We start from the raw sequence: 21,287 nt of genomic DNA on the forward strand, positions 1-21,287 counted from the left end.
GAATTAATAGAATAAATTTATTCTTGTATTTATTTTTTTGTTTTTCTTTTAATTACAAGAAAAAGTAAAATATTCAATTTATTAAATATAAAATCGATTTAATTATCAATTAATCAGACAAATTAAAAAGTTAAAAATATATAAATGTTTTTTATAAAAAAAGTACGAGTAAATCTTTAATACATTGATCCTATTTTATTATAAAATCTTTTGCTAATCGCTTAACATAATCTACTCACACAAAATTATAGAATTCTACTCTACTATGTTTATTCCAGTTTTTCTACCAAACGAAATATTTATAAAAATGTAAAAAGACTTTTTAAAAATTTTATTTTATTTCGAGTATCTATCCCCCTTCTAAACAAATACCCTTCGCCTTAAAAACATAAGTTCCTTCTATGATACTTATTTCCAAGGCTAATTGATAAAGACCAATTAAATAATCTTTTATACAATTATCTTCTTTATATACCAAACTGATTGGTACAAAATTTCCGCTTATATCTCTTGATAAGTTCACATATTTATCATACAACAGTTATTTATACGTACTGAATCTTACGTACTGAATTATATTCATGACAATCATTTAAAAAAATGATGATAAAAATTAATTTAAAAAATCGCTTAGTGGATTGATATTAAATAATAAAAAATATACTTGTTTGAAAATATTCCTCATATTAATTTTACTAACATCTATCGTACATATCTGTTAATTATAAAACTTCTATTGATACATGAAAAGTTAAAACGAAAGTTTTCTATTATGCTATCTTCATTAACGATCAATGTATTAATGCGATACAATGTAAGATTATTGTCCAAGTAACGAAATAAACTCTGACCTAAACACATGATGTTTGATCGATCAATGAATGACCAGAGAATCTTATTCTACAGATCTGTCAGACAAAAATTATATAAATTCTTATCTTAAATCATAATAAAGATAATCGTAAAAATAGCAAGAGATAACGTAGATGTCTCCTGCTTATAACTTTATAAATCAACGTTTCATAACTTATTTCTATGTGATTATTTAATTACTTTCATAATGTATCATTGTCATCAACGATTTTAGCAAATATACCATCATTTTACTTTTATATTTATGTATTACATACAAAATTAGAATGTATTATACTTAATATAAAAATTATTAATATTTGAAGACTATACTGCGTGTTATTTAAGATTGATATTATTAATTTCTATAAAATATTGTATATTGTGTACAGATTTTAAACAAAGCATGACGTCATACAATTGTGTGTATTTACGTACTACATTTGTTTCCTCATTCACAATGAGAAGCGCGTATGGAAAATATTATTTTCTATATTAGAAAGTGTAGTTCTCTTTTTATTCTCTTTCCTTCCTATATTACATAAATAAAATTTTATTCTGGAATAATCTATATCGATGTTAATAACCATTCTGTTGTCTGTAACTGCTTCCACCACCACCACCTCCTCCATATGAACCACCATTTTGACTATAACTTGAGCCACTACCACTGGAAGCTCCACCAAAATTACTCTGAGAAAATGATTTATTGCCATAACCACCTCCTCCCATACCACCTAAACAAAATATTAATATTTCGCTAATAAATAAACAAATTAAAAATTTATACGTTATATTCTTATCTTATAAAATTGTATATTAAAGAATAACATGTAATATTGGTGGTAAAACACATAAACTTTAGATCTAATTTTTTAATATAGTATTCATAATTAGTGTAAAATGAAATAAATATATAGAAATTATGTGAAATCACTTACCGCTATTACTTCCACCCCATTTATTTCCACGATCGCTTCCACCGCCACTGCCACTACCACCACTACGATCAAATCTCCCACTTCTGTCACCTCCATCACGCCCACCACCACGTGATCCTCGTGAACCACCACCACGGCCACCAGATCCTCGGCTACCATTTCCACTATTACGACCACTGTAACGACCTCCTAAATAGAAATATAAAATTAAATTCTGAAATGATAAAAATCAAAATAATAAATATCAAATAATATAATTACGTTTATAAATGCCTGGATTTCTCGAAAGTTCATAAAGTTTAGGATTAACAACTTGTTTTGCTTCTTCTAACACTTGAATTAGGTCGCTAGCTTTATGCGCATTTCCAGGTGTAAAAAAAGCATATGCAGTTCCTGTTCGTTGCGATCGTCCCGTACGTCCAATACGATGAACATAGTCTTCAGAGTTGGATGGATAATCCAAGTTTATCACAAATTTGACATCTTCTACATCTATACAACAGTTATCATTATTATCAGGGAAAATAAAAAATACTTGATTCTTTGTGGTGGGTAATTAACTTAGAAAGCGAACTAATTAAAGCTGCGATAAATTTCCTTGCAAATGGAATTGAAATTGAAGTTTATCTTAATGGAAGTAGGACAATTTTTGGTAAGAATTGTGGTAGGAAATCTTATTATTATGAATTATACTAAACACAAAATGTATGTAATGTAATGTCTTCTTAGATTCAGACAGCAAGAAAAGTCAATGTTGATTGATCGATAATATAAATCCCATTTGCAAAGCACACTAGTAACATAAATAAATAGACCACAAAGAGCAAGTGTACATATTATTTACCTGTTTGCGTCTAAAGCTGGAAATGTAAATACGTTTTTGGAAATGTAGAGGAATCAGAGCTCAGATGGTTCTCATAGAATTCTCGCTTAATGAGTGAGCGAGCTCTACATTTATTCTTAGTAACTTCACACCCTTCTCTCCCGCACCAAAGTATGGATCTGTGCTGGTCTTTGAAAATTTGGTCCTTGTGCATTGCTTCGGTAAAGTTTGAACATTGGATGAGCACCATATGCGCACTCCACTTAATCCCATGTATGCTCCATTGCATGTTTAGCATCAAGGATTTCTTTTTGTTATTTGCTGAAGTTTTATAAAACTATTACCAACTGCACGGAGGATCATAATTTATCGATTTACCTACGACTGATTTTCTTCAATCTAACTAATCATTTGTCTAACTTATTTACTAACAAATTCTAACACTGCTTCAAACTCGTTAAGTATTTTAAGCAGTCTTGAATACTACAACTGAAATAGACCTTAGGAAACGAAATACATTATAAATGACTATTTTTGAATTAATATCAAAGAATTAATTCTGCAAATATTAAGACATAACTCAATACTATATTTCACTACTCTAGCCTAACATGTCAATATCTATCCAGTTGAATTTCTATGTATATATATATATATTTATAATAGATTCCCTAATATTATTACTTCCATACTTTGGACCATCGCAGGTACAGAGTGAGAGTGTGTTTTTTCAAGTGGCACGGCCGAGGCACAGCGTTAGTTTAGCTTGTTGCGAGGGGGCGAAGACCAGCAGTCACGCCCCATTCAATTTTATATTCCAAAGCAAACTCTCCAGAGTTCTTATCATTGATAAAACTCCGTCGCATGTGCCTCTGAAAACACATAGAGCAGCACGTTAATACCAGACTGACAAGACTTGTCTCAATCATAGCAAAATCGAAAAACAAACGTTTCTATCTTTTCTTACCTGCTTATTTTCAACCTTGCCTAAAATATTTTAACATACTTTTCACTTTGATAAACTCTTAAACTTTACAAATATAGCAAATCATTTTATAATATAAGATTTGATCAAAAATGATAAAGTATGTCAAAATCCACCTAAACTAATAATTAAACCGAAGAAACAAGTTAAAAATGATTACTCCTTTCTCACAGCCTTATTTCTAAAAATATCATATTGGTAACATCTATTTGTACTAATAAAAATTTTTAAATGTATCACTGAACCTTTTGAATGCGTGAGAGAAATTAAATATAAAATTGGCTAAATAAATATAAATTTTAAATTATTAAATACCCTGCTTTGTGATATGCCTAAACAATCTTAAAGTTATCTCCATCCACACTGCTTAAGGACTAACGTCGATCAGTCTGGCACATGCCGTTATCCGTTGCCACATCACAATATTATTACTCTCACAACCTTGAAATAACCATCGCAGCCTGACCCTTACATCATACCCACACTTGCTAAAACAGAATCTTACCTAAACCTCTTGCTGCAACGTCCGTAGCAACTAGTATTGCAGATCTGCTATTCCGGAATTCTGAAATAAATCATTTTTCAATAAAATATGATATATTCCTAATATGTTTAAATATAACTTAATTTATTTACAAATTTATATTATAATTAACAGTTATATCTTACGATTTAATACATAATCTCTTTCTTGTTGACTCTTATCTCCATGGATGCCAATTGCTTGCCATCCATATCTATTAATAGCTCGTGTAATGTCATCCACTTTTCTTTTTGTTTCAACAAAAATTATAGTTTTATTTTCTGGTTCATTAGAAATTTCTTCCAAGAGTTTCATTAATTTATTTTCCTTTTCATATTCTTCACATACATCTACTATTTGAAGGATATTATGATTAGCTGCTAATTGTAAGGAGCCAATATTAATTTGTATATAATCAGTTAAAAATTCTTCAGCCAAATTACGAACTTCCTTTGGCCATGTTGCTGACCACATAAGTGTTTGCCTATCTGGTCGTATTTGTTCCACAATTTTTCTAATTTGGGGTTCAAAGCCCATATCAAGCATTCTATCAGCTTCATCAAGTACCAAATATGTACATCTACGAAGATTTGTTGTACCCCGTTCCAAAAAATCTATGAGACGACCAGGGGTTGCTATACAAATTTCAACTCCTCTTTCCAGATCTCGTGCCTGTGGACCTTTAGGAGCCCCACCAAAAATGCAAGTATTCCTAACCTGTGAAGAAACCCCAAAGTCTGATGCTACTTGTTGTATTTGCTGTGCAAGTTCTCTTGTAGGTGCCAGGATAAGAGCTATAGGACCATCGTTTCTATTTAATCTAGGTTGATGATTGATATGTACAATAGCTGGTAAAATATAAGCTAGCGTTTTCCCAGATCCTGTTTGCGCTATTCCAACCATATCACGTCCAGACAAAGCAATAGGCCAACCTTGAGCTTGTATAGCTGTTGGTTCTCCAAAACCTTGTCTGCGTATTTCATTTAAAACATAATCTGGAAAACCACCTTCTTCAAAATAAATATTGGGCCCAGGGATATTAGATCCTTTAACTGTGATTTCTTTGTCTGAACGATAAGCTTCTACTGTATGAAGACTTCTTGTCGTAACATTAGGATGAGGTTGATAAAAGTCTTTCCTAAATGGTTGCAAAGTGCTCATATCCCATCTAGGTTTACGTAACCGTTCTCCAGGTTGACGATTTTTAAAATTATTATTTCCAAAACTGTTACTATCTCTGTTCGTGCTATTTCCAAATCTTCCACCACTACTACTACTGCCTCCATCTCGTCCACCAAAACGTCCTCCCCGAGAACCACCTCCGCCTCTCCTATCACCACGTTCACGATCGCGAAATGGCCTGTAATATCATTATAAACTTTAATATAGAAAAGAAGGTATTAGTTAAAAAAAATATTCTATTTAGAACAATCAAGAAAAATGCATAAAATATAAAGAATTAATTTTTCTACTAAAAACAAATTCAATTTATTTACAAAAATATTTTATTTAATTACATAACTTCTTATAGAAACAAAAACAATAAAACTAATTATAGTTGTATTTATATTGACTTATTAAGCAATATATTAAGTAATAATATTCCAATGGAATATTGATTATTGCAATATAATAACTATAAACTAACTTTATGAAAAATTAATAAATAAATTTAATTATAGTTTTATTATTATTTTTGTTATACAAATAAAAAAATTTTTTTATGTCAAGGTTGCGTTAGAGTTTATTTGTATAAATTGGAGTATGAGTGATACGAATAAGGTAACTCTTTGTTAGAATCAATTAACGTCATATGCAAGATATTTTGTAATGATGCTATATTAACAAAAAGTATTGTTACATATTGTAAACTAATTAAGTAAACATATGTATAGGTAAACTCTTTATTTTTGCAATAACATATTTATATAAAATTTATAAAAAAGTTTTTATGAAAATATAAAGTAAATATAATAATCACGATGTTTAATTCATAAAAAAGAGAAAAAAACTTTGACGTACAGCCAACATGGAGAATAACCAAAACGTAAAATAATTGGCTAGTGAAAATGGAATTTTCTACATTTTCCGAGAATTCCTAAAAATTTATTTTGTAATATGATATAACTTACATCGTTATAAAGAAGCTTGCTGGTCCTAAAGCAGATATTCCAAAAATTCTTTGAAAAAGATAACGTATTAGTTAGGATTAAGCCGTTTTCCTTAATGTTCGACCATAAAGGAACTTACGAATGATCATCATGATGACGTAGTACGCAGCAAGAAATAGTTCCTGTTTTATTCAGCACATTATAAAAAGTAAAAATAAATTGATATTTTATATCGCTTTTATATTTATTATAATTTATAACTTTTTTCTTTATTCGCTTATTAATACATTTTATTAAAATTCTTAAATATACGGTTAAATAATGTACGAACATGATACACCGGAAGTCTCCATCGATAATAAAGGAAAGAAAATCTAACTATCAAGCAGTGTGATTTGTTATTTTAACTTTCCCGCGTATGCGCGGGTATTTCCGCTGCTTTTCAAATTTAACATGTTTTAACAATAAGCGGCGTTATGAGCAATCAACATGTAACTTTTGCTAATTACAATAGGTAGCAGAATTAGAATAGATATTATAGAGACCCTTTAGGAGGGACGCGCCATACATATTGCTGGGCTGAAAATTTGGGGGGACAGCTTCCGATGCAACGCGCAGCCATGTTTATCTTTAGTATGTATTAACGGCTGTGGTTAGTTTAAGTTTGGAATACTTATAGTTTTTATTGTGATATTTATATTTAATTGTTTTTTTTTTTTTTAGTAGTTTTCTATAAGTGTAAGTTTAATTTACTCATTTAATAATTACAAGTATAAATGTACAAACCTAACCTATAACTTATCGTTTGTTTACAGACTAAAATATTTGAATCATTCGCGCGCAATCACGTGACTACACGAGTTCCTGTCCCCCAAAAATGCTTTGGCGCGTCCCTCCTATAGAGTCTCTAAGATATTAGTCTCGTCACTTATATTCCATTTGCTGAACCAATCAGTCAACTCTCCCTTTTACCAATCAAACATAGTCGCGCGTCTTTATACTGACTATTGCAATTTCAAATGTATTTTCTTTATGTGATTAAAGTAGATTAAAAATAAATAATAAAATTTTATGCCAAGTCTTTCGACCTTCTGAAAGCACTCGAAATCCTTCGCTAAATATAATTGTATATTACAAATCAGATGTTCTATATAATCGTAGCATATATAATATTTATATTACAATTTGCTTACATATGTATAAAACAAAACATAATTCACTGTTATAATAAATAAAAAATAACTTTTTCTTCCCTCCGGGCGAAAAGCGTCAACTTTTTTCTTTTAAATCCTAATAAAATTTTGTATTAATAATAATTATAAATGATAAACGTAGAAATGAATATTCAATAATTTATTAAGAAAAGAACTAAAACTATGTTATCACAGTTACAATGACATTAACAAATTGCATTGTATAAAACAACAAATGTTGAATAATATTCAAATTTATCACGACATGACTTTTCAATAATAACAAAAATGTGTCTTTTATATTTAAAAGTTAAAAATATTAAATTATCTATTAATTTTTATTATTTATCGCATAAATATATGTTTATAATACTCATTGTTATATATAATATCCATAATTATCTATGTATCATCATAGTCAATAAAAAGATTCTTTATATAAGCAAATCTTTGTCATAAAGTAATTAATTTATACAATTTATAAACTCAAACAACAAAATCTTAAATTCAATAGCAACAAAATAATAAAATCTCAGTTTACAATATAATAACATTTAGAATTCTTCTAAATTTGTTATACTAGGTTTAAATTTAAACTATTAACAGAATAAACATTAGGCATTTACAATTTTGTAAAGGACTTTTAACAGTAGGCTGTTCTCAATATATCCGCTGAAGTAGGGCTTGCATCATTTCCTTTGCAAAATGTAAAGATACTAAAGTTTTCTAACTTATACTATTATATCCGTTAATTCATCATTTTACAATACCAACTATATCCTTCTTCCTTGCTTTTTTTTATATTTCCGACATATGGTATCATTTGTAATTAAAAAGTCACACAATAGGAGAATATAATAAAATATTTGACTTAGAAACATACTGTTAATTCTAGATAAATGTTTTACACATATCACATTTATCAATACCTTGCTTCCGTGCAATCAATTTTGTCTTGCTGCAAAGTATGTTTTTTTCTTTTTTTTTTTTTACATAAATCGAACCACATGTGCTATAGAAATATACTTTACACTTTTAATAGCATGCTATCATTAATGAATTTAAATTGGAATTAATATGTAGTTCCTCTATATTGATAATTATTTCCATAATTATCGCTATCTCCATAAACTTGAGACATATTATTTTGACTATAGCTTCTCTGTGTAGTATATCCATAACCAGTATTTGGACTAATTGAATTGTTTTGCTTTAAATTATTATAATTAGTATAGTCTGATCCTGAATAACCGCTTGATCCAGATGGGTAAGAATTGCTAGAACGAATACTTCCTCGTCCTCTAAGGGTACCACTACCCCGTCCTCCTCTACAATCAATATTTCCACGTCTTCCGCCAGTTCTGTCAATACTTCCGGATGAACTAGAGAAACGTTTAGCACCTAAAATTTGAATATGCATACACTAATGTTATTTTAATTCAATATTTTTATATAATTAGCCTTGGAATAAGTACTACAAGGTATATGTACATAAAAACACACTTCTGTTTCCAAAATTTCCTGATTTGGCCATTTCTGCCATTTCACTCAATCTTGGATTAATATTTTGCCCAGCTTCTCGTAATACTTCTATTAGATCTCCTGCATGTTTCATGTTATGACTTGTAAAAAATGCATAAGCTGTTCCTGTTTGTCGTCTACGACCAGTACGACCAATTCGGTGGATATAGTCTTCTGATGATGATGGGTAGTCAAAATTTATCACATATTTGACATCATCCACATCTGTGAAGTAGGATTAATTAAAAATAATAAAGGTATGATGACATTCATAATGAATACATATAAATATCTTCTCGTATATAATGTATAATTATAATTACAACATACGTATTATTTTTGTTTTCGTTTATTATTAGGAAAGTATAATAAAATAATAAGTCATCAGAGTAATAAAAATATGCAATGATTACAACACTTATTACTTTACCTGCTCTTAATTGTATATTTAATTTTTAAGACATATTTTATTACATGTCAGTAGTAGTAGTAGTAGTGATTTTGTAAGACTTCTTTATTTGAACTGATCATATTATAACATATTTTTTCAATACATATCATTCAGATATTAAATTATTATGTAATTTTATTTATTAGTGTAATTATTTATATGTAATTATTAGTATTATATTAGAAATAGATTACATTTTTATAAAGTAATATGGAAAAACTTTTAAATAATCAGTCAATAAAAGAAGTTTGAGAATCACCCACCTTTTATCAGGCATTTCCGACGTAAAATCAGCAAGCGTAGTGCTGCTTTCTTTTTAAGTAGACCAATTTTTGTTGTTTCATTATGGAAATATATCGTTGGCCTAGAGATTAGACAGACACAGCGGTGGTGTCTGGTTTTGGGATAGAGGCAGCATTTTACGGTTTAAGCCTGAGTGCATTGAATTTATAACTTCTACGTCTTAAATAATGAGAGGCACTAAGTACAAAATTTAGAAAATGTACTTGAAAATAAATTATGAAAATTATAATAATCAAAGATAGTGGATATGAATGTTATTTCAAAAAAAGATTAATTACAATTCTATGATAGAAAAATGTAATTTATATATTAATTCTCATAATATAAGATACTATTATGTTATAGAACATATAATACTGTTATAAAATATCGACATATAAACTATACCCTAAAGTATTAATCATGGAAAATAATAATATTTTTAGCACAAGAGTTAATGAATATATTCTAACATAATAAAAAATAAAATTTAGATAATCACTGTGTCTGCCCAATACTGGCAGTACACCACATTGTGTTAGGGAACTCTGTGCCTCTGAAAAAGAAAAGCAGACAGACTTAGTGGTAGCTTGTGTGTATTTTAGAGCCCCACATTTTAAAGAAATTGTTCCTTCAATTTTATTAATGAGAAAAGAAAAAAGCATAATTTTAATATTTTTTTATTTTTATTTTATTTAATTAAATTGAAAAAAATCTACTATTAATGAAATAATATATGGTTTTTAAATATATAGGGCTCTAAAATGTAGCTTAGAACAATAATCATAATGGTTCCAATGCATCACACATTGCTACACTCACAGCTGTCGGCCGGCCTTACTGCAATAACGCATCACTGGCTAATCCAATAAGTGTTGCCTATTCCCAGATGTATGCTACTTTACTATACCTATAAATGGATGATAAATTAAACTGTACACACCTAAACCTCTTGCAGCTACATCTGTTGCAACCAAAATCGGTGCTCGCCCGCTACGAAATTCTTGCAACACATGATCTCTTTCTTGTTGATTTTTATCACCATGAATGCTCAAAGCTTGCCATCCATCTCTTCTAATATTTCTTGTTATATCGTCAACTTTTCGTTTAGTTTCTACGAATATTATTGTTTTGTTTTCTTTTTCAGTTCCAATTTCTTGAAGTAGCCTATATAATTTAATGTCTTTCTCAAATTCTTGACAAACATCTACAATTTGTACAATGTTATGATTGGCTGATAAAGTTAACGATCCTATATTAAGATGGGTGTAATCAGTCAAAAAATATTCAGCCAAAGCTCGAACTTCCTTAGGCCATGTTGCAGACCACATTAACACCTGCCTGTCAGGTCGTATTTGTTCAATAATTTTACGAATTTGAGGTTCGAAACCCATGTCTAGCATTCTATCAGCTTCATCAAGCACTAAATAAGTGCACCTGGTAAAATATCATCAGAGAAAAAATAATGTTTACTTTTTAAAAAAAAACAACATGAAAAATTAAAATTGCATAGGTGGTTTACCTGCGCAAATTTGTAGTTTCTCTTTCCAAAAAGTCAATAAGTCTACCTGGTGTAGCAATGCATATTTCGACGCCTCTTTCTAAATCATGAGCTTGTGGTCCTTTAGGCGCACCACCAAAAATACATGTATTTCTTACAGCTGCTGATTCACCAAAACAGTTAGCTACTTCTTGAATCTGTTGTGCAAGTTCTCTTGTCGGAGCCAATATCAATGCAATTGGACCATCTCCTTTACTTAAGTGTGGTTGATGTATAATATGCACAATTGCAGGTAAAATATACTATGAATAAAATAAATTATATATATATATATTTAGTTTCTTTTATAACATAGAATTTTTTTCTTTATATTTGTAGTTAATTTAAATATTGTTTAATATTTCACATCTGTAATGAACTAAAATATTCTTTGTTTAGCTTACTCCAAGTGTTTTCCCAGAGCCAGTTTGTGCAATGGCAACAAGATCTCTTCCACTAAGTGCTATTGGCCATCCTTGTGCTTGAATTGCTGTAGGTTGTGAATATCCTTGCCTGCGAATTCCTTCCATTACATAAGGTGGAAAATTACCTTCCTCAAAATACTGAATAGGATTAGGAACATTAACTCCTTTTACAGTTATTTCAGCATTTTCACGGAATTGTGCAACTTCTTCTTTAGACCTATTATCACAGATATTTTAATATCAGAAATCAACTAAAATAATAATCTTGTAGTGTAATAGAACTTACCTATTTCTGACAGCAGGATGTTCAACATAAAAATCCTTACGCAGTGGTTCTAAAGAGCGAGAATCCCAATTTACTTTTCTTAAACTTCCTCCAGGTTGTTTACCCTTTAGCCCACCCCGTCCAGTACTAACACTATTTCCTCTTCCTCTGCTATTGTATCGACTATTAAGATTTCCTCGACCATTGTCACTACTTCCTCTGTTACTTCCTCTACCACCACCTCCTCTACGACTTCTGCCTTGATCTCTGTCTCTGTTATACCTACATTGTATATAAATATGAAATTAAATAAGATTTAAAGTCTTATCGATATTTACATTTATTTTCAACAACTTCAAATATATTATAAGCACAGATCTTATTAAATAAGAGATGAGAGATTAAGATAATAAATTAGTGGTCATGATATGAAATTACGATTATAATAATTATAATACTGTCAATAGTCTGTAATTCAAGCTGTTCTAATTACTTTGAAGAATTGTAAAAGTAACGTGATTCTAGACAAATTGATCAAAACTGGGAGGTTTCCTTGCTCTTTATAAAAAAAATTTGAAAACAAATCAAGTATCTTTGAATTATAATAAACTTGTGTTTCAAAATGTCAGTATCAGTGGAAAAAAATATTCTAATTTTTATTTTAACACATACAAAAACAAATGATCTCTTTATTTTTAATTTTATATCTGAATTTTTTCACATTCGACAATCCTAAATATTTATTAAATAATTCATAAAATAAAAATGTGAGATAAAAATAGTTGTTAAAAATACAATAAAAAATAATCAATTTATAACGAATTAATAAAATAAAGAATAAATGATTAAAAAAGATTAATCTGTTTTCAAAATAAAAAATAAATAAATTGCATAGAGTTTACTAGACATTAATTATTCGATATATAAAGTCGGCATTTCAATTATTGATTACTGATGGCTGCATTACGGTTCTGCGACAGATTCTAGATATAACAAAAAGTGACGCAAGTCAAATATAATTCAAACATTTTATGTAAATCAAATAAAAGCTATTTTTCGAAAAATCATTTTTTAACAAAAATTTTAATTGACATATTGTACTTACATATAGAAATCTAAAAATTTCAACCGCGGCAAGCAACAGATTAATTCACCTTTGCGAAAAGTCCCGTACAAAAGGAATCGATAAATCGCTACTACTGAATAAAGATGAAAATGAACACTTTAATGGACCTCACAAAGTATAAACTGTCAAAATGACCTTTTAAAAAAAACCTTTCGTTGATTTTTCAAATTGAGCAAATTAATTAACGAAAAACGGAGATTAGTTTTGTATTAGCCGGTGAATCAGTCAGATCAAATTGACAAGTGAACTTCCGAAAGTAGTTCCGTGTAAACTGTTGCCATGACACCGTGGCGGAGTAATACACCGACTTACATTCGTGAGTCTTCTCGAAATCCATATTTCCCAATGTTTGTCAGTGATCAAAGATGGCGCTCAGGTATAGAAAACGATTAGGGCTAGAAAACGATCACTTGTTTCAATTTACATTAATTAATAATATTACTTTTCATTGTTTCTTACTGTTTATTTTCAATTTCACATAAATATATATAACTATTGTAATAATATATTTTTCACTTATTATAAATTGAAAATCTAATTTGTATAGTCTGTCAAACAATTCAAAATTGGCGCCAGTAATTAAATTATACTTATGCATTTGTTCAGCTATATTCACATTAGTCTATGGGTGAAGTTAGCTATGTATATCCATTGGATATATAATAGTTGTATTTTTATAATTTCACGTATGAATATTATGAATCTTTAAAAATCTTACTTTATAGTTTTATAGATGTCTCCAGAAAAAGAACCTGTCAGTTTCTAATTATGATTAATATTATAATTTAATATTTTATAATTAATTATAAACCCCTAATCTTTCTTATATTTAACTTGTAATAAAAGATACAATAAATATCTAATAAATCATTGTTAATAAATATTTCTATTTTCAGGTAGCGCTCAGAGTTCTTCATTTACCACCTGAACTTTCTGATCAAAGACGAGATGAGTTATTTAAAAAATATGGTGCTATCAAGACATATACTATACGATTTCCTTGCAAAGCTACTAAAACTTATGTGTTCTTTCCATCTTATACTGCAGCATATGAAACAATGTTACGTTTACATCAAATCAAAATTAGAGGAAGATATTTGTCAGTTGAATTTGCTAAAATGCCTATACCAATAGTATACACTGAAAGTGAACCTCGAGAATTTAAAGATATACAAAAAGAAACAGAAAGTCATCAGTCTCATTACGAAACATTCTTAAAACATTTGTATGGAACCACAATGAATCAAATTTTTACACAACCACCACCACCATACATTAAATACTGGTATCCACCACCAACAAAAACCACTTTGTTGAGAATAATTATACAATTATTGAAAGAACCAGCTTTCTATACTCAGGTATTATAACTCTTAAAATTTTAATTTTATTATGTTATCAATTTTTTATCGTCAATACCTTTATTATATGTTTAAAGGTATTACATTTAATGAATAGAATGCATTTACCTCCACCATTTGAAGAACTGGATACGGAATATCCCAAATTAAAAGAAATTTATGATATTAAAAAGTATAAAGATATTTTAGACGAAGATATACTTGAACCAATAACAAGAAAAAGTAAGAAGTTTGAAATTAAAAATATTTAATTTTTAATTTAATTTTATCTTTTTTAATGTTTTAGATGTTTCGCAAAATGATAAAAAAGAACAGAAAGAAATAGATGAAGAAGAATCTGAAATAGAATCTGATGAAGATGCCAATGTCCAGTTCTTACAAAATATACCTGTAAAAAGAAAACGTTCAGATTTTAAAAAACGAATGAAAATTCCTAAATTTGTTAATCCTGCTAAACAACTAACAACATCAACTTCTATTCAAAAATCAATCAAACCAGAAGATATGTTTGAGCCTGTACAACTTGGTGAATCTAAAAGTTTGAAAATTGAATTGAAAAATATTGATAAATTATTTGAAGCAACGGTTACTTCATCTGAAGATGAATTTGATAATGAAATTGATAATGAAATTGATAATGAATTGACTAATGAACTTAAAAGTGGATTTGGGTTAATGTTTCCTCCCCAAAATATTGAACAAATGAAAAAAAATCTAGAAAATTCTACTGAAAAATCTCCTGAAAAAGCTTCTGAAGAATATTCTAAAAAAACTTCACAGTTTATTACAACAGAAGAATTAGAATTGAATAGAATATCAGTTAATGGTAAGAATATAATTTTAATCCCATCTACAATAATAAAAATATTGAAAAAATTATTTATTTTATACTATATTCTTTATAGATCAGAGACTTCTTCCTGTTTTCAAAAATTACCATGCCGGGAAACCAACACATCGATTGTACATAAAAAATCTTGCAAAACAAGTTGAAGCTAATGATTTACATTATATTTATAAGAGATATGTAGTATCAGGATTAAAAAATGCTGAGTATGAGTAAGTAGTACAATATATGCTTGATTGAATATAATTATATACCAGATATACATTTTAATCATAAAATATTTTATTATAGATATAATGTTCGTCTTATGCAAGAAGGTAGAATGAAAGGGCAAGCATTTATCACATTACAAAATGTAACTCTAGCACAGTTGGCTCTGACAGAAACTAATGGTTATATTTTAAGAGAGAAGCCTATGGTTGTACAGTATGCTAAAGTATCAAATAGCTAATATTTTATTTGAAATGAAAAATTGTTATCTTGACCTGAAAATCCTATAGATTATAAATACATATTATTAACACATTGCGTACGGGAAACGAGAGATCTCGTCTTTATCGGTTCGATCGTTGAGGCCAGGAGACGAAATATCTCGTTTTAAGGTTACTTCGACCCAATCGACGATTTAAGGAAATAAAAATAGACTTTCTTGTTACGTTACCAGTAATTGTTGTTTGATGATTTATCAGATGAATCTAATAATACTGCAGACAAAAATGAACTCAATGATAATTGGGAAATTCTTGAATTGAGTAATGTTAGACATAGAACTAACCCCAAAAATGTGCGGTCCCTGGAAGCGTGTTGCGCGAAAAGTATGCCATACGCAATGTGTTAAATATCTAATAAAATATTATTACATAATTTATTAATAATAATATTATATATTATAAATATCATTTCACAGGATGTTATTTTTTATCTGTAATAACTTTTATGTGTATTTCATTATATTTATTTTTTTATTTGAGAACTACAAAAAATATACTATTACAGACAAAAATTATGAATCAACATTATTTTTCAACAAGGATGACTGAGATCAATAAACTTATTCTAATTTTTCCATAGCGCGATTTTTAAAATTGTGCGGAGAAACAATCAAGTTAAAGATTTATTATAGGTACAATAAACAAATCAACAGATATTATCTAGACATTAATAAATTAAATAAAAACATTAAGAATATAAATTTATCACATGAAAATAATTACGAGAAAAACTCTTAAAAACTTAAGGTAAATAAAATAAAGTCTCTTAAATGACTAAATAGTGATACGTTAGAGCCGCGTCAGCGCAAGTCGGCGCCCGCCTGGCACAACGGCATCAAGTAATCATATAATAGGCCGCTAGAATGCGCTGATGTTAGGTTTCTTTGCTCGATCAGCATTTATAAGAAATCGTAAATGTATGCGCGCGCGTCCAATGTCCGGTTCACCGACCATCATCGCGTCTCAAACCGTATACGGAACCCATAGACATAATTCGCTCCGTTGCCGTCCTACACCTTTTCTTCCTTTCATTACTTTCGTGTAGACGTTAACAATCCTGAAAATACAATGGACGTCTCCCTTTTGCTTCACCATACGCAGTACGCGATACCAATTGGATTAGTTCTAATTTGTGCCATTCTTGTCTTTGCTTTTGGTTTTAAGAAGGCTGAGCAACCACCGTTCGCTCAATTGTCCGACGTGGACCGGAAACTTAACAACAAGAAGCGCGGCAAAACCAAAGATAAGGTTCGTGAAAAATTTCATTTCTTCATATCGTTGAAGGTTTTATGAAATATTTGAACTTTTTTGATCTACGTATCATCTATTCTTTCAATGATTTTGAGTAACCATATGGTTCATTGTGGCGGCGAGTAAACGCGTGCGCACACATCTATGATAATCAGCTGGTTTTCGTTGAAACAGTTTTTTGTATATACGTGTACGATGTTCTTCCGAGTGTATGACGTAACAAGGTGTCTTTGAAACGTGGTTTAATCTATTTTTGTTTTACTATGTTCTCTGATCTTTACTATCTATTATTTTTTCGATAGCTTCTGTTTCTTTTGGTATCTTGAATAATTATCTTCAATAATATTTTATTTCTTTATTTTTTTATTTGACACTATAAAATAATTTTTGAGATTTTAAATTAATATTTTAGAAAGCTAGCAATGGTCATGTAGCAAGTGAAAAGGCCAGTCCACTTAAGAAAACTGTGACATCAAAAACAGAAATTTCGTCAAAGAAATCTACATCAAAGGCAGATGAGATAGAAACTAAATCTAAAGAAAAGAAACAAGAGGATAACAAAATCTCTTCCAAAAAGGAAAAAAATCTAATTGATGCAAAAGATGCTAAAGAAAATAAAATTGAACAAACAAAGAACAAGAAGAATTTGAAAAATTTAGTTCAAGAGAAACCAGTTGATTTTGATGATGGTAAGTATTGCGATATTACTTCTTATAGTTAAATTTATAAGTCAAGCGATCATTATAGTTTTCTTTTTTTTATTCTTTTGATATAAATTAATATGTTTGAATATAAATATAGGTGATTGGGAACAAGCATACTCTAGAAAAGATAAGAAAAATAAGAAAAAAGAAGAAGAAAGCCCCTCAAAGAAAGGTAAAAAAGCAACAAAGAAGGCTGATATAATTAATGAAGCTGTTGCCAAACAAAAAGAACAAGATAAAGGTGAAGTTAAAGATAAAGTTGCTAAAGAAACAGAAAATAAAGAATTGAAGGAAAAGGAGAAAAAAGAAGTAATACTTACTCCGATTACTGCTGACAAGGCAATAAAGGAGAAAGAATCAGAAAAAGAAGAAGAACAAAATAAGGTATGTTATTGATTAAATATTTTTACTATCATAATAAAGATTTGTCAATTATTGAAATTTATATAAATAATACATATATATAAAAATTGTATGAAAAATATTAGTAATCCACATATTTACATCTTACCATATAGACTGAGAAATCAGAGAAAGAAGAAAAGAAAAGTAGCAAATCAAAAAAAAATAAAAAAAATTCTGAAAAAGAAAGTACGCAAGTATCAATAACAACCTCTGCAATAGAAATAGACACTAAACCTGTTGAAACTTCTGTACAAAAAATAAAAGATGATAAAGAGAAAAAAATTGATAATTTTGATTCTAAAGGCGAGCCAATACGGGAAAAAATTAACTCTGCATCAGACGAAACAGGAGGTAATACAATTTTATTGATTAGATATTATGTAATTATGGATGTATTTCAAATTGAATGCCAAAGGAAATTTTATTAATGCACTTCATCATGTATGTTTGAACAGATGCAAAGTCACAGAAAAAGAATAAAAAGAAGGCTCGGAAAGATAATTAAGGAAAGTTAAAAGTAATGATAAAGTTTTCCTACCAGAAGGAAATATAAAGTGAGAAACCTACTTGATTCAAAAAAACAAATATGCGTTACTTTGAACAAGATGGGTGCTTTTAAAGTGACTTACCAATCAACCGCCTGACCAAATCGTTCCTCATCTTTGTATATAATGCAAATTGGATTAAGTTCTGTAAGCGAATAATGTTACATATAGGATTCATGACATCAGGTGCGTACATAGCATTCATAAAAAGACTTCTTATATATTCCCAATATATTTCGACATGTCCATTGTAGCCACGCTGCCTTGCATTTAATAAAAGGGGCATAAGTCATAGTTTTTGACATAGTGTAATCAACGAAAAACAAGATAAATTATTTTAACATGATATTATATGTTTATAATAGCATATTTGTAGATACTCTCTCAATCTATAGACATATATCATGTCTTTAGAAGCAAAACAGTTTAAATAGTTAGAATCTAGTACTTATGCCATTTTGTTTTCTAAGATTAACCTATAACGAATACTTTATATAAAAGAAACTTGGTTTGTAGTACTATATAAATATATTCAGTAATTTTTCTTTTCTTATAGTTTAATACTATTTCTACTCATTTATTTATACTTCAGATATTGTAAGTCAAAACATAGAAAGTATGAAGTATACTTCAAATTGTCATTGTATAGGACAATCTCTTAAAAGAAAAACATTAATACTTTATCAAAACGTATAGAGATCTATTAAATACATATTTTCTTACATAAAGGATTAAAAATTACCTTTGTTAAAGTGATATTTTAATGCTTTAAAGAAATTTATCAATTTTTGAAGCATTGAAATATATCAAATTAAATTCAGACTTAATAAAAGTTTATTAAGATTTGACTATGTTAAACAAATATTTTTTTGTACTATAATGTGATGTTGATTACAAATAAATTTATAGTAATAAGTTTGCCCAAGCACTAAAAAATGTATACAATCAAGTTACAGTAAAATCCATATGAAAACACTCCAGATAGTGTCAATAGATTTGATGTACTATTGGAAAATACTTGAAAAATTAATCATTATATTATATTATAAAAATTAAATCCATGAAGCAAAAGTGATTTATAAAAATTAAAAACATATATATATTATTGAAGAATATATAATTGTAAATATACACATTATTATTATATTAATATTCTGGACAAAAAGCTTAAATAAGCAATATGGGCCTAGCAAACTTTGATTTTCGAAGTACATACTTCAGAGTTTATACTTGCATATCTCATTTTATATTACATTTAAGTAGATACAATATATTTTTTCAATACGAGCTCTACATCTAAAAAAGATTTTCTCTAAATAAAATATAAAAATAAAACAAATTATTAATTGCTAACAATACTTTGCAGTCCAAACACAAAGTTAAATTTTATCTATATGTGGTATATACATTGCAATACCAAGATATAGACTTGAATCGAGGTTTCATTTTCGAACCATTATTTGTAATTATAATAGATTTCAAATTATTATTTTATTTAAGTATTTTGATAGAATGATAATAATGACGACGAATATTTTTGCTAAGTCCAAATGCGCGTGTATCACGGTGCTATAAATTATGTATAAAAAACATAGAAATTGTTCTTGTATATGTACTTGTGCATGTGCAAACTAAATTAATTAATAATCATGTTTTATACTATTGTATTACAACATATTTAAACATACCTAATCAATTGGTACAAATCTGGAGCAACAGATTACTAATGAGTATGATTAAAGTTTTATCAAATATATATTTTTTTTCATTACTATCCATATAAGTCATTTCAATGAGTCTTTTTTATTATTATTATGGCTCATGTACAAATGGATAGATAAGTATTTTAAACATATATCAACGTACATCGTTAAAAATGATTTTGTGCAAAATGTAATTAATAATTGTTTTATTAATACATTAAACAGTACGTTCTATATAAATGCGGAAATGCTGATAGTATAGATGTATAAAGATAAATGTGTTTATATAAAGATAGATGGATTAGAAGCATACATATTATAAGTCTTATTTTACATAAGGTGCTCCAGCTTATATTTTATTAGAAAAAAATCTAAAATATAAAAAAAATATTATTTGCAGTTATCAATTAAGAAAATATTAATTATTGTAATTATTATAGACATTAATTGCAATATTGCATTAATCTTATATCTCATTTAAGCGTCATTTAATAATGTTCGTGTTTATTTCGTATATAAATGAAAAGAGTAAGATAGAAAGAATATTTGAAGAATATGCCTGACGAAGCCTTGTGATAAGCATTTTATATACCTGAGCTTTATGGTTTGAATATGCATAATGGGGCCACTAATGGTTCTTCATATTAAAAAAAAGCAGAAGATACCTTATTATATACTTTTTTTGATAAATATAAGAATAGATTACAAAAAAAAAAATTTTATATTTTATGTCTTTTTAAATATCAATAATTACAAGATTTATTTTGTAGTATAATGAGAATTATTATTTCATTATAATATTCGTTATACTTCATACAAACAAAATTGTAATAGGTTTCTCTTGATATAAAATTGACAAATGTTAAATCTATCATATCGTATAATCAGTATATAACCCATTAATGTGCCAAACAGAAAATATATAGCTATACGTTATATTTT

General features: G+C 28.3%; 4 protein-coding genes across 5 annotated transcripts; 2 read left to right on the forward strand and 2 right to left on the reverse strand.

Moving 5' to 3' along the window:
- Positions 1-12: 12 nt before the first annotated feature.
- On the reverse strand, positions 13-6,775 carry LOC107070722 (uncharacterized). 2 transcript variants are annotated; one of them, XM_089170456.1, is made up of 7 exons: positions 6,375-6,602; positions 6,257-6,304; positions 4,271-5,484; positions 4,107-4,166; positions 2,055-2,285; positions 1,794-1,982; positions 13-1,589 (listed from the first exon to the last, which is right to left on the reverse strand). In XM_089170456.1, exons 1-7 carry the CDS (start codon positions 6,566-6,568, stop codon positions 1,432-1,434), a joined length of 2,094 nt encoding a protein of 697 aa, XP_089026582.1. In that variant the 5' UTR covers positions 6,569-6,602; the 3' UTR covers positions 13-1,431. The 2 variants fall into 2 exon arrangements, with proteins under 2 accessions (XP_089026582.1, XP_089026583.1); XM_089170457.1 differs by lacking the exons at positions 13-1,589; positions 1,794-1,982 and adding an exon at positions 2,638-2,937 and having other exon boundaries at positions 2,169-2,285; positions 6,375-6,775.
- Positions 6,776-7,229: 454 nt separating this feature from the next.
- LOC107071277 (uncharacterized) lies at positions 7,230-16,077 on the reverse strand (the record flags this gene model as incomplete). The annotated part of the gene is made up of 7 exons (XM_089170458.1): positions 7,230-8,829; positions 8,920-9,174; positions 10,626-11,119; positions 11,205-11,485; positions 11,627-11,864; positions 11,934-12,194; positions 15,908-16,077. Coding segments are annotated over 7 exons (2,028 nt in total), but the record flags the coding sequence as incomplete, so codon positions are not given.
- LOC107071292 (RNA-binding region-containing protein 3) lies at positions 13,651-16,145 on the forward strand. The gene is made up of 6 exons (XM_015330181.2): positions 13,651-13,792; positions 13,935-14,399; positions 14,477-14,621; positions 14,686-15,225; positions 15,305-15,458; positions 15,538-16,145. The coding sequence occupies exons 1-6, from the start codon at positions 13,772-13,774 to the stop codon at positions 15,695-15,697; spliced, it is 1,485 nt and encodes a 494-aa protein (XP_015185667.2). The 5' UTR covers positions 13,651-13,771; the 3' UTR covers positions 15,698-16,145.
- A 521-nt stretch (positions 16,146-16,666) lies between these two features.
- Positions 16,667-18,991, forward strand: LOC107071300 (uncharacterized). The gene is made up of 5 exons (XM_015330192.2): positions 16,667-16,985; positions 17,401-17,677; positions 17,790-18,076; positions 18,211-18,448; positions 18,553-18,991. Exons 1-5 carry the CDS (start codon positions 16,806-16,808, stop codon positions 18,600-18,602), a joined length of 1,032 nt encoding a protein of 343 aa, XP_015185678.1. The 5' UTR covers positions 16,667-16,805; the 3' UTR covers positions 18,603-18,991.
- The last annotated feature ends 2,296 nt before the right edge of the window (positions 18,992-21,287 follow it).

This window comes from Polistes dominula, unplaced genomic scaffold (assembly GCF_049000335.1).
Source record: "Polistes dominula isolate Pdom_NZ unplaced genomic scaffold, Pdom_raw_medaka contig_15, whole genome shotgun sequence".
NCBI classification, from domain to species: Eukaryota; Metazoa; Arthropoda; class Insecta; order Hymenoptera; family Vespidae; genus Polistes; species Polistes dominula.

What these genes read in the sequence shown, in the direction of transcription:
- LOC107070722 (XM_089170456.1), bottom strand. Translation starts at nt 6,568, where the DNA reads ATGTTCGTACATTATTTAACCGTATATTTAAGAATTTTAATAAAATGT. An exon ending in AAGAGATTATGTATTAAATC is followed by an intron (nt 4,167 to 4,270) that starts GTAAGATATAAC and finishes GATTTATTTCAG; the next exon opens with AATTCCGGAATAGCAGATCT. An exon ending in CGTTGCAGCAAGAGGTTTAG is followed by an intron (nt 2,286 to 4,106) that starts GTAAGATTCTGT and finishes ACTGTTGTATAG; the next exon opens with ATGTAGAAGATGTCAAATTT.
- LOC107071292 (XM_015330181.2), top strand. Translation starts at nt 13,772, where the DNA reads ATGTCTCCAGAAAAAGAACCT. An exon ending in TGTCTCCAGAAAAAGAACCT is followed by an intron (nt 13,793 to 13,934) that starts GTCAGTTTCTAA and finishes TTCTATTTTCAG; the next exon opens with GTAGCGCTCAGAGTTCTTCA. An exon ending in AACCAGCTTTCTATACTCAG is followed by an intron (nt 14,400 to 14,476) that starts GTATTATAACTC and finishes ATATGTTTAAAG; the next exon opens with GTATTACATTTAATGAATAG.
- LOC107071300 (XM_015330192.2), top strand. Translation starts at nt 16,806, where the DNA reads ATGGACGTCTCCCTTTTGCTTCACCATACGCAGTACGCGATACCAATT. An exon ending in GCGGCAAAACCAAAGATAAG is followed by an intron (nt 16,986 to 17,400) that starts GTTCGTGAAAAA and finishes TTAATATTTTAG; the next exon opens with AAAGCTAGCAATGGTCATGT. An exon ending in AAGAAGAAGAACAAAATAAG is followed by an intron (nt 18,077 to 18,210) that starts GTATGTTATTGA and finishes CTTACCATATAG; the next exon opens with ACTGAGAAATCAGAGAAAGA.